At 34.9% G+C, this 16,582-nt stretch overlaps 1 protein-coding gene across 1 annotated transcript in view; it reads left to right on the forward strand.

Moving 5' to 3' along the window:
• The window catches only part of Sec16 (endoplasmic reticulum export factor secretory 16), a 627,195-nt gene that overhangs the window by 591,270 nt on the left and 19,343 nt on the right, over positions 1–16,582 (forward strand). The window contains exon 32 of the mRNA XM_090400384.1: positions 6,977–7,093. Coding sequence (XP_090256510.1) covers positions 6,977–7,093 — 117 coding nt within the window. The remainder of the gene's footprint in view (positions 1–6,976; positions 7,094–16,582) is intronic.

A 16,582-nucleotide genomic window follows, 5' to 3' on the forward strand; every position in this document is an offset into this window, starting at 1 on the left:
TGTCAGTACCTACATCAATATTATGATAAGACACCTCCAAGGAGTCCAAAGACTCGTCAAGAGAAGGCACCCACTCCACAACTCTCCATCTTCACTACTCAGGCCATCAATTACAGCAAACCACAACTACCATCATCATCAACACCAATGCCATCTACTGTCCACTACCACTAGTATTTCCACAGACAATTACAAATATGATTCAAACCTGCAGCCTTTTGGCTGGAGAGCAGATATGCTAACCAGGCTGGCATATATTGTCATATGTGATACAAAACACCATATATGTCATACATATTACTAACAATAGACATCAAAATTGAAAAGATAATGTGAAAAAGAAATTCATATTCATTTACAGGTATAACAATTCATACATTGATAATGAAGCAGCAGCAATATGGTTGCTTTTTGGTAGCCTAGTGCAGTGGTCTCCAAACTTTTTTGATCGCGTACCCCCAAGACAGAAAAAATAAATAGCATGTACCCCCAATTGATTGAGCAAAAATCTATTGTAATAAGTATTATAAAGAGGAAATATACCTTGTATCATCATATAAAAATTAAAAAAGCTAGATACTTTTACACATTATTTTTATTATTAACAGCTTACAAACATATTTATTACAATATTTAATGTGAACAATGGCCTTGCATTTCTTTCATAATTTCTTGAAATTCTGGTTTGATGGCTTCTGATACTGCGATATGAAGGTCTGGTTCCAAGTTTAATTTATTTCGATATTTGGTTGATATATTTACTATTGATACTATTGATCATTTACTATTGATAATATCAAACACTTTTAAAAAATGTAAGCAATTTTGATAATATTAATTTACTATTTCTAGTGTAAACGTAAAAGTAAGCACAAAAAGGTTTTGAAATTGCACAGAAACAATATATACTAAAAAATCGTTGAACTTACTACTAATAGTCAAATTAATACAACTGTGGTGTCAACAGGATAACTAAGCAATTTTCCTTCTCTAGTTGGGCTTGTCAACACTAGGATGCTCTATAAACAATGGCAATGATAAGAAGTAAGAGATTTATTCTCTAGTTTTAAAAAACATGACAGCTTTGCCACGTATGATTATGTGTGCAAAGTCACCCAATGTGCGCTACTCGCAAATTTAAGTTTACAGGATCTTTATAACGTCTTTGTCTATATTAGATATATATTCAATTGATGAAAGAAAGTAATATTCTTTATCTTTAATTAATTACTTACTTTTTTTCCTATCAATATAAAACTTTTTTTGACGTACCCCACGTATCGACTCATGTACCCCACTTTGGAGACCACTGGCCTAGTGTAATCAATACTATTGCTTCACAGTGGCCTAGCCTATATACTAATGAATGAATTGCTATAAAATTTTTATTTCATGCTAATTAATTAATTTAACTAATTAATAACAGTTAATTTTGTGCAGTTATTTAATATTGCATCTTTATGTTTGTTTACATATCTCTCGACTGTGAATGACCACATACGGTCTGTAAGTATAATAAATTTAGTTTAATCCTTTATCCAAGTGTAAGCAAACAAAGTTTGCACCTGAAAATATCTTCAGGACTGAGGTAAGGTAATGCAATACCAGGTAACTCCGAGCAAAGGTGGACCAAGCTCTCATCACTCCTTGTCTCAGTATCTCCCATAATTCAAAGCTTTCTCTAAATCCAGAGTAATTCAATAATAAGGTGGTATACCTGTTGGTAACTCCTATAGGTAAATATGACCTCTCCTATTGCTTCTGCCTTAGTGTCTCCACGTTTGAGTCTGCCTCCCACTGACGAGACCTCAATAAAGGTTGAAACCGGTTTGGGTAGTGGCCTTTCCCTTAATGCATAGCAGTATACATGTCCGCAAGGAGATGTGCTTTGCATTATGGGAAATACTGAGACAAGGAGTGATGAGAGCTTGGTCCACTTTTGCTCGGAGTTGCCTGGTGTTGCACTAACTTACCTCAGTCCTGAAGATATTTTCAGGCACAAACTTTGTTTGCTTACACTTGGATAAAGGATTAAACTAAATTTATTATAGTCTAACCAAGTGAAAAATAAACTTTCAATGGTCTAAATGTTTGTGTGTCTAAGTTTTGATAAATTTTAACTTTTTATAATCGATTTGTGTATATTTTATGCATTCATGACATAAGTAATTCATGACAAAATTTTTTCGATATTTCTAGACTACGTGGTTTGTCTGCTGGTTTTTTAAATTGTCACAAATCGCCAAAAATTTTTCCAATATATTTATTCTAAAAAAACCTTGTATAAGTGGAACCACCCATTTCAGACCCACATTCTTCAAAGGTCAACTGTATTTTATTTTATTTTTTACTTTATATATATATATATATATATATCTGCGTTGACAGAAAATATTTTTTGAGCCTCCTTAGTTCAGTCAGTATAGACAAATCCCTTTTTTGTCAGAAAGACTTGGGTTCGATTCCTGTCAGTGACATGAGGAACCTTTATCTTCCTGTTTCGACTAAAGGTGAGTTAGCCAGTCTCATGCGGAAGTGGGGGGTTTTTCCACACCGGGAAACTTGCATCTACAGACATAGGACACACTGGGAGCATAGGGCTAACCACCTTATCCTCAATATGGTAGCAGTTAAGTGAATAGAAAATCCTTGACACCGCAAGGTAAAAGAGGAGGGAAGGAAGAAGAAGAATATATATTTTATTTTATTTATTTTTGGAAGTGGCATTTGCACTCCCTCCATGCTAGACTGCCCAAATGTTGGCCTAAGTTCAATTCTGTTTACTGATAAAGGAACTTTTCTTCACCTTTCTTTGACCAGTTGGCATCGGCAAGCAGGCTTTTTTATACTGGAAACTCAGGGTTTTTTTTTGTCCCACAAACTCAAGAAAATTGACTGTAGAACCCATGATGGTGGCACTTGTCAGCCATCTGTTCACTGGATGCTGCTTAAAATTAGTCATAGTCTTAGTCCAGCTATCTCCGATTGGCTGCCAATGAAATTTGGAGACTGGCATCTCAGTCTCCAAAAGTTAGATATAGCTAAAATGGTCTCCCTGCTCCCTTCATGGGAGTAAAAGGCATTAGCTGATTTTTGATGTGTGTGTGTGTGTTTATTTTATTTTTAATTTTTTAAAAATCTTATTAGTTATTTTTACTAGAACCAGAATATAATTAGACAATGTACATGAATGAACATAGTCTAATTATACTGACATCTATGAACTGCATATATGATGCTCTACATCATGTACATGCAGTTCGCATGTGTCATTTTTGAATATATCAGTTTCTGTTCTTGTTGTTTAATTTGAAAGTCATACTGACGATCCCCCTTGATACTAGGGTGAAAATTTTATACTAATAAAGATATATGTAAGCAGGTAAATCCATTTTTTGTTATTTATTGAAAACAAAAGCTTGCTCTTGATGAAGAGTTAGAAATGAATACTAGATATACAGAAATGCTTTGGGGAAATTTATAGTAAGATTAATAACAGAAATATCCTGCTGCGAGACATGGGCTAGTCATTACTAGTCCATGTCATTAATACATTCCAACACTATGGATACGTAAGAAATAAGAGAAGTGATTAGGTGATTTAAAATAGGAAGTGATTGTCATTTGTTTTTGAACAATCAAACCAGAATATACTCATAAAACCATTATAAAATATAAAATCCAGTATAAAACCAGATTCTAAAACTTTACAATATTATAAGGAAAGCATCCAGAGAGGGCAAAAAAACATGGCTTAATAAGTGCAAGGAAATACAAGATCGGCGAGGGAGTTGAAGAGGTACACCAAAAAATAAATAAATGAGCAAGAAAATGAATGATCCACAGAACTTTTCTATCAAGACACTAAACAGGAGAAATTCTTTTCAAATAACATTTTGCCATTATTATTGTTGTTATTATGAAAGAATATCCAAAGTGGATTTAAAAAACTGAGGAACAAGAGGGAGTATCATCAATATCAGAATGATACTAAAAAGAAACTTGGAAATGTAGAATGATGTTTATCTTTGTTTTATAGATTATAATAAAGCATTATAATAATAAAAAATAAAGCATTATAAAGGCTTGGTTGGTCGAGTGGTTAGCGTATCCGCTCCCCAGTCAAAAGGCTGCGGGTTCGAATCCCGCCGTGGGCATGGATGTGTGTGATTGTCTGTTGAAATCCTAGAGGTGGGTGGTAGATGGTGTTAGTGTAGTTGGTGGAGACAAGAGTTGTAGAGTAGTGCCCTCCCTCGATGAGTCTTAGGAATCCCTGGAGGTGTCACATAATAATAATAATAAAGGACTTGGAATTCGGAATGAGAGAGGACAAAAGCTGATTGATTTCTGTAACAAGCACATTCTCATCATAATTAACACTTATTTTGAGCAAAAACCAACAGCACGATACACATGGGAAAGTCCGGATGGAAGATACAAAAAACAATTAGACTATATTGTAGTCAGTAAACGTTGCTTCAATGGAATACTGAACTCAAAGGTAATGCCAAGTGCTGACTGTGGATCTGATCATAGACTGGTCTTAATGAAGATGAATATTTGCCTGAAAACAATAAAACTTAAAAGAAGACAACCCCTAAAATGGGATCTGCAAATGGTACAAAATCTGATAGTAAAATCAAAATTTAATGAAATTATTTCAGAACTGCTGTCTTGAACAGTTGCAAAACAAAAATGAACCCTCTGAGTGAAATAGACTACAAGCAGCTATCATAACATCTGCTAAAAATCACATCAATAAACAAGAAGAAAGAAAGAAAAAACCATGGATAACTCAAGAGGTAATCAACCTCATTGATGAAAGAAGAACATGGAAAAGAGGAGCAAATGAAGAAGAAAGGTTAAGATATAAAACTTTGGATAAAAGAATCAAACATTTAGGTAAAAGATTGAAAGAAAACTGGATGAATAGGCAGTGCACTGAGATAGAAGAACTATAAAATAGGAACAAAACCACAGGAGTATTCCTGAAAGTGAAAGAACTTAATGGAAAAGCAAAATGTACACAGTCTAATAACATCAAGGACAAAGATGGAAACATACTCATTGATAAGGAAAAGATAAATGGAAGATGGGTGGAGTACTTATCAGATCTCTATGAGGATGATAATGGTAACATGTTAGATGATTCACAACAACACCTTAAGGTAAATGTAACAACAGATACCACTCTACCCACAAGAAAGGAGGTAGAACACAATTAAAAATCTTCCTAATAATAAATCCCCTGGGTGCGATAATATTCCGGCTGAGCTGCTGAAAGCTTTGACTGGAATAATAACTATTTAGTGGAATCCATTCAGGCCTTCTATAAAACAATACAATTACCTGAAGTTTTTACAACATCTATCTGCATACCAATTCCAAAGAAAAATAAAGCACAAAATTGCAAGGATTACAGAACTGTGAGCCTAATATCCCATGCATCTAAAATTATTTTAACCATTGTTAACAAACAAATTGAAAGAGCCCTGAAGTCATGAAGGACTGCCGTGCAACTTCAATCCTTGTCTTTATATCTATTTCAGGATCCCACCTTCCATTAAGCCAGCAACCAAGATATTTATATCTTGACACTTGATCGATATTTTTCCCATTGAGTGTCAGTTTCATTGATGAGGTTGGATGTTTGCTGATGATCATGTATTTTGTCTTGTTGATGTTTACATTTATTCTCATTCTTTGGCTTTCTATGTATACTCTGTCAATGAGTTTTTGGAGATCCATAATGTTATCTGTAATTAGCACAGTGTCATCTGCATATCGTAGGTTGTTAACAATCTTTCCATTTATTGTGATTCCCTCTGGACATTCTTCCAATGCTTTTTTAAAGATTACCTCTGCGTATATGTTGAACAGGAGTGATGAGAGCACACATCCTTGTCTCACTCCTCTTTTGATGTTAATATCACTGGTGGTAATGTTGTGTAATTGAATGGTAGCTGACTGATTCCAATACAGATTTGTTATTAGTCTTATGTCTTGTTTGTCTAGCCTTATTTGTTGAAGGACTTCTATTAAGTTAGTGTGTCTGACTTTGTCGAATGCTTTTTCAAATTCTATGAAACACATAAAGACAGATTTCTGTTTTTCTATGCATTTTTGTATCAATATTTGGGTACAGAAAAGGGCCTCTCTAGTACCAAAACCATTCCGAAAGCCGAATTGTGTTTCACTTAGAGTTTCTTTACTTTTTCTATAAATGTGATTCTGAATTACTTTCAAAAATATTTTTAATATTTGGCTCATTAGACTAATAAGTCAGAAGTCACCACAGGAATTCGCTTTGGGTTTCTTTGGGATAGTGATAAATGTAGATTTGAGCCAATCTGATGGAAATTCATCACTTTCATATATTTTATTAAATAGTTTTTCAAGAAGTTTGATGTTATCTGGTTCTATTAATTTTAAAAATTCTGTTTACACACCATCTGCTCCACCGGCTGTTTTACTTGATCTTATAGCATTCTCTATTTCGCATTTCATGATTGCTGGTCCTTGAATGTTATCTTTTATATTTATAGGCTTCTGTCTAGTATCATTGAAAAGTTCTGTTACATATTTTATCCAAATCTGTGCTTTATTCTCTTCTTCTAGAACTATTTTTCCATTTTCGTATCTTAGAGACACTGTTTGGTAACCCCATAGAATCACTCATCACAGGAGGTACACACTGTTACACACAAATCCCATCCAACCATGCTTTAAACTCATTCAGTGTATCCACATTCACCAGTGTTAGTAACATGCTTAAGTTTACTCTAAATAATTTTCACTTCATTTATAATAATAACATTAGCAAATTATATCTAATTATATTAGATATAGGTTTATGATAGACAACACTAAGTGGTATAGAAAAATTTTCAACTCTTAGGTAGTTAATATTTGAAGTATACTTTATCAGTCCTGATAAATTGTTGTAAATGTAGTAGTTAACATACAGGATTTTTAGGAATATGCCATTATGTGGATGTTCTCAATCCTGGTGGAACAAAACAAACTACAAATGTACCTGATCTCTTTCCTCCTATGGAGCCCGTTCCAGCAAAGTTTTTAGTTCCATCCAGTGGTAAGTTAGTACTTTCAACACTTAAAATAAAAATAAATTGAACATTTTTAAAATTTATTTTATTTATTTTTATTTATATTTTGAGCATTAGTATTTCTATATTACTTGAATTTTAGGAATCTTCTTATCAACTAATCTTCCAGTCTTTTGACTGGGGCTTATTTTTGTCTGTGATTGTCATCAGTGATGTTTTTTTTGTTTGCTCTTTAGCTGGGATATTCGCTTTAGATATATGCCCTGGCAAAGCTATTTGGTTTGCTTCTAGTTTTTGGTTTCAAGTTGTTGTTGCTTTTTTAATGAATCTGCATGTTCACTTTTTAACATATTTATTTTTTTAATTTGCATAAAATTATTTGTAATGGTTAATAGTTACCATTGCCACTCAGTAGAAAGATAAGCAATTGTTCTTGGTCGTACACTTTATGCTGTCCTGTCCAAACACTATGATTTCCCCTTAAAGTCTAAAGAGCAGACTGATCTCTTAAAAAAACATAAGCAGGTAATACAAATCTATAAAGGAAAGCCTTGTTTAGTTTTTATTATTAGCATCAGAACTCCATAGAATCAGACTCATCACAGGAGGTACACACTGTTACACACAAATCCCATCCAACCATGCTTTAAACTCATTCGATGTATCCACATTCACCAGTGTCAGGTACGTTTCATTTACCAACCACTCTTCATGTAAAGAACCTGCTCCTTATGCCTCTGCTCACACCCTCCTTATGCAACTTGCAGAATGTCCCCCTTGTTCTACCCCACCCCTTTTCTCTTTCTATGAAAAATTTCTTCCAGTTAACCTAGTCATATCCCCAACTTAAATGTCTCAGTCATATCCCCTCTCTTCCTCCTGTTAACAAGACTTTGCAAACTGCATTCCCTTGATCTGCCTTCAAATCCAAAGACCAATTACCCCCTTAGTCAGTCTTCTCTGGATCCTTCCCAATATATCCTCATTACCATTCAATCCATCTGTACCAACTAGAGGATCAAATTGGTGCACAATAATCCATATGAGGACTGATCAAGGCTTTATTACAGTGGAACCAAAACTTCTTTATTTCTACATATAAAGGTTCTTGACAACATTGCCATGATCTGATGTGTGATGCCTTCACAACTTGTACAATGTGACTTCTGAACTTGAGATCCTTGTCTGCTATCACTCCAAGATCTGTCTCCTCAACTTACTCCAAAATTTCCCCACCATGTCCATACTTTTCATCCCATTGTTGTTTACCTAATTTCAGAACCTTACACTTTGCAACATTGAACTGACAGTTCCATACTGTTGCTTACTCATAAAATTTATTCAAATCCTCCTGTAAGGCTACAGCATATGCTTGATTCATCATCACTCTTCTGCATTTTGTATCATCTGCAAAAAGTTGTATATCACGAGTTAAACCTATCCCGATATCATTACTATGCAAATTAAATAACACTGGTCTCAAAATAGACCCCTGCGTCACACCACTAGTGATTTTCCTCTTCTGAGATACTGCACCACCCATACACAACTTGCCAACTCACCAATCTGTCATTCAATCCCATCTGTTCCAGTTTAGTTACCAACTTGTGTTGTGGCAATTTATCAAAAGCCTTTGCAAACTCAAGTATACTACTGTATATGCACCTCACTTGTCCAATACATTCATCACCTTGTTATTGTACATAAGCAAGTTGATAAAAACATGACCTCCCCTGTTGACAGGCACAGAGAATACCACTGTTATCAGTCCACTTTTGTATCCTAGCTGTCTCAAATGCCTTAACTGCAACTCTAGATATGCAGATTGGCCTATAATTTCTAGCCTTAGCTTTATCACCACCACTTTTGTGAAGTGGAACAATTTTAGCTTCCTTTCACACCCTTAACATTCCCTTAAAACATGTGATGTGTCCTATTGTCACTTATATAGCACATTTAACTCCTCATAAATCTTGCTCACTCACCAGTCACTTACTTGCAACATATCGAAAAAATTCCCTAGGGTTTTTTATAGCCTGATTTGCTAATTTCTGTTTGTACTGCACTTTTGCTGTCCTTACCAAACTAAATCACACTCCTGGCCTGCTTTATATTCTTCATGCAACTAATTATAATTATTATTATTGTTCCGGGAAACTCCAAGGAGTCGACAGACTCATCGAGGGAGGCCCTAACATCATGTCAAGAACAACTATTCAACATTCACACAGTATCTATCATACCTTGCCTTGAACTCATTCACGGTTGTAGCACCCACAACAGACTCTGGAAGCTTATTCCACTCATTTACCACTCTCCAAGTAAAGAACCTAGCTCTAACACCCTTGTCAACCACGCTCTTGCCCAGCTTCCATGCATGGCGTCTAGTCCTCCCACCACCAGTCATATTTTCAAAAATATCTTCTGGATCAATCTTATAAAAACCCTTCAGTAATTTGAATGTCTCAATCATATCACCCCTCCTTCGCCTATCGTCCAATTTCTGCAACCCACAAATCTTCAACCTATTCTCATTAGGTTCATTCCACAGACCTGCTATCATCTTGGTCACTCGTCTCTGGACCCTCTCCACTTCCTCCCCATCACGAAGAAACCCTGGTGCCCATAACTGGGCACAGAAGTCCAGATGGGGTCTTATCAAGGCTCGATACAGAGGAACAACAACTTGTTCGTCTCTGTGTGTTAAAGTATTTTTCAGAAGCCAAGTGATTTGGTGAGCTGTTTTAGTTACTTTTGCAATGTGCCCCCTAAACTTCAACTCCCTATCCACCAACACTCCCAAATCCCTGGCCTCATCAATCTCCTGGAGTATGGTTCCACCAATGCGATATACTGCTGCTATTCTTTTCACCCCAAAGTGCTTAACCTTACACTTTGCCACATTAAATTGACATCCATTTTTCCTAGCCCAGTCCTCCAAACTATCCAAATCATCCTGTAAAATTTTGACATCCTGTGCACTCACAATTGCTCTACCCAGCTTTGCATCATCAGCAAACAAGTGAACACTTCCTCTCAGATCCTTTCCAATATCATTGATGAACAAATTGAAAAGCAGTGGTCCAAGAACAGATCTTTGCTGCACACCACTAGTCACAGGCCGTCTTGTGGATTCTACTGCTGAATAAACCACTCTTTGATATCTCTCCGTCAACCACCCTCCTATCCATCTCACCAACCCTATATCCATCCCCATATGCTGCATTTTACTGATTAGAATTCCATGTGGTAACCTGTCAAAAGCCTTAGCAAGGTCCAGTAGAATCACTATAAACCCATTACCCTTATCCAGTTCAGCTGTCACTGTGTTATAAAACGTGAACAAGTTACTGAGGCATGATCTACCCTTCACAAAACCATGTTGTCCCCCATACAATATCCCATTTTCATCTATCCAATCCTGTATTCTTTTCTTGACTAATTTCTCTAAGACCTTGACAATGATTCCTGATATGCTAATCGGTCGGTAATTTACAACAGCAGTCTTGGAACCACCTTTATGCAGTGGAACTATTTTCCCCTCTTTCCACCCGCTCGGGACTAACCCAGACCCGAGACTCAAATTAAACAAAATGGTCAAGGGTACTGACAATTCTTTAGCTGCTTCTCGTACAACACGAGCTGGTATACCATCCAATCCCACAGATGTATTGACATTGAGGTTATGCAATAGACTACTCACCTCCACTTCATTAACCACTATTCCCGTGTAATCTACTGGTTTATTCGTTTCTGCATCTTATTCATCTTGTGCTGCCTCCAAAGTGCCACTTCTTCCATATTTCATGCTTAATCGCCTCATTCATCCACTTGACACCTACGTTATTTAGCCTTTTGACCTTTGGAATACATTCACACACACTAATGCTGTTGTGTACCTTTTTGTCATTGCCAAGCAGCATTTATTTCTTTTCCAACACTGCTGGCTCTAGGGGTCATGGCACCTTGATGCAATTTTAAGTTGAGTGCTTCTTACTTTTTTTTAAAAAAAAAGTAGTTAAAATTTAAAGGTAAAAAATCAAAACACATATTTTTATGTAAAACTGTGTACTTGAAAAAATACATATATTAACAACACAGCAAAATATGCAAACATGCACATATAGACTGGAATTACAGATTCATAAGTTGCTGATTACTGGCTATGAGCCATTATAACTAAAGATGTACAAACTAGAAAAATTGCACAGTGACAAGAATCATTTAATTCTTAATGGAAAAAGAAAATGTATGAAAAAATTAAATGATTTAAAAGATTACTTTTCTTGAATTTATATCCTGGCACAAATATCCTTTTTCTTCAACATCAGTCAGTGCAACATTTAAATAATCAGAGTATTTTCTTAGTGTCCTCATCCATATTAGAAATTTCCTTGAAACTGGATAAAAACTGAAATATGTAAAGTAACGTCTCAAGAGATCAAGTAACTGAAATGTTTTACTTGTTCTATAGGTTCTCAATTCACGATGCAGTTGATATTTTTAATGTTTTTGCTTATTTCCATTGTCTTTGCCTTGTTATTGCTGATTTTCATTTCAAATTTATTACAACAGTTATTCAATTTAGTCAGGGAATCTTGCAGACTTGTACTGGATTTATTTAAAAGTATCACATCATCTGCATCTCCAATTTTGATATCAATTTTAATACTACTTTCCTTCATAATGTGATCCATACAGATAATGAATAACAGAGGGGATAATATACATCCTTGTCTGACACCAGATTTAATGTCAAACCATTTTCCTGTACTTACATCAATTTTACTGCTGACTTACAACTCAAATAAAGACTAAGTATTGCTTAATATAATGTCCCATTGAGTTATATGTTATAATGCTACGTTTTAAATAACTTTTCTCTTGGCACCTTGTCATATGCCTTTTGCAGGTCTACTAAACTAAAAAACAGACCTTTGTTATATTTCCATGATTTCTCAACTATTTGTCATAAAGTGAAAATCTCATCCTTACAGCCAATATTTGGCCTCAATTATTGCTGATTTTCATTTCAAATTTATTACAACAGTTATTCAATTTAGTCAGGGAATCTTGCAGACTTGTACTGGATTTATTTAAAAGTATCACATCATCTGCATCTCCAATTTTGATATCAATTTTAATACTACTTTCCTTCATAATGTGATCCATACAGATAATGAATAACAGAGGGGATAATATACATCCTTGTCTGACACCAGATTTAATGTCAAACCATTTTCCTGTACTTACATCAATTTTACTGCTGACTTACAACTCAAATAAAGACTAAGTATTGCTTAATATAATGTCCCATTGAGTTATATGTTATAATGCTACGTTTTAAATAACTTTTCTCTTGGCACCTTGTCATATGCCTTTTGCAGGTCTACTAAACTAAAAAACAGACCTTTGTTATATTTCCATGATTTCTCAACTATTTGTCATAAAGTGAAAATCTCATCCTTACAGCCAATATTTGGCCTCAATCCAGCTTGTTCTTCACCAAGCTTCCCTTCCACAATCCTTATCAACTGTTTCTCGAGTATACTTGCATAAATCTTACCAGAAACATTTAGTAGGGAAATACCTCTAATTCTCACATTCAGTTTTATTTCCCTTTTTGTATATGAGTATTATGAGAGCTCTACTCCAATCATCTGGAATTCATCCCTCTGTCCAGGCCATCTGAACTATGCAGTGCAGCTACTGTAAGACTTTTATACCTCCACTTGAACATTTCTGGTCGAATATCATCTACTCCTGCTGCCTTTCCACATTTCAGGCTTTTAATGGCTTTTTCTACTTCAAGTATGGATATGTATTCCTGATTGCTTGACTGTTCAGTGTTTTTTACTTGTTCATTCAGTATCCAGGTAGATACCTAACAGGATGCACACGGGATGAGGATTGGACATTAGGTCAGAAGCCCTGGTCTGTTCGTTTAAAGGCTATATGGAGGTCTCCTCTTAATTATAATTATATGCCCCCAGCTGATGTTTTGACTTCATATTTTGTCGATTTGAATATCATAAATTTCAACAAAAGAATCTAAAACTTCTCCAATCAACGAGTAAAGTTTTAAGTGCAATTTGGTGTACTTTTTCAGTTCATCCCATTGTTAAGTCAAAGCACTAAAGAAGTTATACATTTCTTGTATAGTGCTAAAAAATTCACTGTTTTTTAGTATTAACTTTAGCAGCATCAGAGATCACCAAATTTAATGTGTGTGTGCTGTGCACTGGGAAAAGCATGCTTGCAGGTTAATATTCGATACATGTCTCTGAACACCGCTGTGGTTTCTCACATGTTCACCTCGTTATCATATCCTTGTCCCTGCATATTTTTATTATCTAAATTTAAATCTTTAATTCATCTCTGAGGTAGGTAGATAAACATTTTCCTGTTGAATTGAAAACTTCTAGGAATCCCAAAAAATGTTCTTCCACAGTAATTATATTTCTTTCATTTTTATGGACAAACCTGGCAATAACTGTCATTTGTTCAGTATTACTTATGTCAGGAGTGCAGTCTTGTATTATAGAAAAATATTTGGCATTAGTTATCATCTGGACAATTGACCGAACAATGTGATTTGAAATTTAAAATATTCATTCTTTTTGAATATTTTTACCTAAATAATGAACGTTTTTTTTTTTTTTTTAATTTTTATTTTGGCCGAATGATTTTCAGTAACAATATCAAATTTTAAAAATAATTCTACCAATTTTAAAAAATTGCCATCGTCTTTCTCATAAATAATATCTGATGTGTCATGAAAAGCTAGACATTTGCCCTGCAAGATATTTTATTTTCTCGACTATTCTATCGAGAACAGCATGCCCATGTCACTTCTCAACTTCATATGCTTGTTCAAGTTTACAGTCTATTGTGGTATGATCTTTTAATTGATTTTTATTAAATATTTTAAATGTAACACACTTCCTTCATGAATTGTAAGAGTTTTCGATAAATTTTGCCAATTAGAACAACTATTGGTAGTTAATTTCTAGTTTCTTTCATTTGAAACATATTTTGCATCAAAAACAAAAAAACACTGTTTACAGAAGTGGAATACATGAGCCATGTTCTTGGCAAAATTTCATTGTTCACTACTTTATGGTTATAATAAACATTACTAAAACTTCGACCATTATCATGTAGATAAAAATTATTTTTAATTTGTTGTAGTCTTTGTTTTGTGAGAAATTTTCGAATATTATCATTAATAATTGCAAGCCAAGTTGCTGGATCACTTGAATTAAAAGTGGTTTGGAAATTTGTAGTGGGACATACTAGGGTTGTTTGAAAAGTTTAGTAAAAAAATAAGTTAAGCACATTTTTTTTGGAAAAAATCACCTTTATTTCTCAACATAGTGTCCATCAAGATCTAAACATTTGGTCCAGTGAGTTTCCAATTTTTTCATCCCATCTAAAAAGTAGGATTTGTCAAATTGTGTAAAATAGTCATTGACAGCCTTGATGACATCCTTGGTGGGAAAATTTTTCCCACCGAGCCAAATGTTTAAGCTTGGGAACAAGAAGTCGTCATACGGGGCCAAGTCCAGAGAATATGGTGGATGTGGAAACAATTCGAACCTCAATTTGTGCAATTTTGCCATTGTGACAACCGATGTGTGGGACGGTGCATTGTCTTGATGAAAGAGCATTTTTTTGTGTGCCGATCTTGGCCGTTTTTTCTTCAGTTCTTCTTTTAAATGGCCCAACAATGATGTATAATAGACTCCTGTTATTGTCTTGCCCTTTTCCAAATAGTCTATCATGATAATTCCTAGGGAATCCCCTCCAAAAAAAGTGGCCATCACCTTCCCAGCTGACAAAACGGCATTTGCTCTTTTCTGTGTTCGTTAACTGGGTATTGTTTACTGTTTTGACTGATGCTTGGACTCAGGTGTGTAGTGGTGGATCCAAGTTTCGTCTACAGTCACGAATCAACACAAAAAATCCTGTGAATTGTGATTAAACATCAGCAAATACTGTGTTGTGTCTTTTCGCATGGATATTTGATCGACAGTCAACGATCACAGCACTCATCGCACACACAGCTTTTTCATGTGCAATTTTTCATGCAGGATATTATACTCATTTAGTTGAGAAGCCTACAATCTCGGCAATCTCACGCACTTTCACTCAGTGGTCTTCCATAACAATACCATGGATTTTGTCAATAGTGACAGTCTTTCATAGAGACCTCAGTTGGGCATCTGGAGCATGCTTCATATTCGATGGACTTACAACCACATTTAAACTCATTTATCCAAAAATAAATAGTCTTTAATGCTGGTGCAGAGTCCCCATGAACTGCATGTAACTCAGCTTTGATCTGTGCAGGCCATCCACTTCTTGAAATTAAAGTGTTTAATCACTGCACTAAACTCGTTTTTCTCCATTTTTATGAAAAATGCGAACATGGTCATTTCAAATGTTGGCCAAATGAGAACGTGTCACATGGCTAAAATTTTGCCAGGGTTTATGAAAAAGATGATACATGCTGACACTGGTATGAATGAATGAATTGTGTCTTCATCTATTGGAATTTTACCAAACTTTTCAAACAACCCTCATATGACTGGTCAACATGGTTCTAATAAGTCAAAATTGGAAGTTGTCTTTGATAGCTGCATAGAAAGTTTCACGAAATATGTGGAATGTTGCTTTGCTTCATTTTCATCTTGTTTGTTATCTTCAGACTATTTGAGAAATTTAGTTAGCTTCCATCTCTGTTTCTCTTTTTCAAGTTATTTTGTTGATTTTCTTTTTTTATTTGCAGCTCTGGATAATTTTTTTGTTTCCATCATGCCCAAATTTATTCTTAATAAAAAATCTATTGAACAAAAATTTGGTAAGATTTGGTATGCAAAAAATAAATGTAAATAAAAATAAATACTTAAAGAAATGCATATGTTTTTTTATTACTAAAGCCTCGCATTAAATTTCGAATCTACTTATTCCCACTGTGAATTAACTACATTCATTGTGTGGTTAGCAATCAACAATTCGATGATTTACAAACAACGCTCGAATGTCACTTCATAATAGAGGTTAAGCCAGGTACATGTGTGCACCTCACGTCCTAACTGGCGAATGCATGCTGCATGCAAAAAAAAAAAAAAAAAGTTGGTAGTGTAAGGTACTCCCTGTAAAACGATGCCCTTAGAGAGCTCCCGACTCTTCTAATGCTTTCTTCAGCTTTATACTATACATAGCAAAAAACATCATCAGCATCATCATCAACAACCATGGGTCCAGTGCCCGTAGGTGTCTGCTGCCATCTTGATATGATTCTTCCATTGCATTCTATTTTGTGCAAGATGACTCAGTTTGTGTATAGAGTTTCTGCACCATTTGACGATGCCATCGCCCCATTCTCTGTTTAGTCTTCCTCTTTTGTTCTTTCCTTCAATCATTCCAAACAACAACGGCTTTAATTTTCTCTCATCATTCATTCTACATATATGGCCAAATAGATATAGTTTCCTTTTGATTATTTTCTG

Source organism: Typopeltis vanoorti, chromosome 1, assembly GCF_054136105.1.
Source record: "Typopeltis vanoorti isolate ZY-2024b chromosome 1, IOZ_Tvanoo_1.0, whole genome shotgun sequence".
Classification (NCBI taxonomy): domain Eukaryota; kingdom Metazoa; phylum Arthropoda; class Arachnida; order Uropygi; family Thelyphonidae; genus Typopeltis; species Typopeltis vanoorti.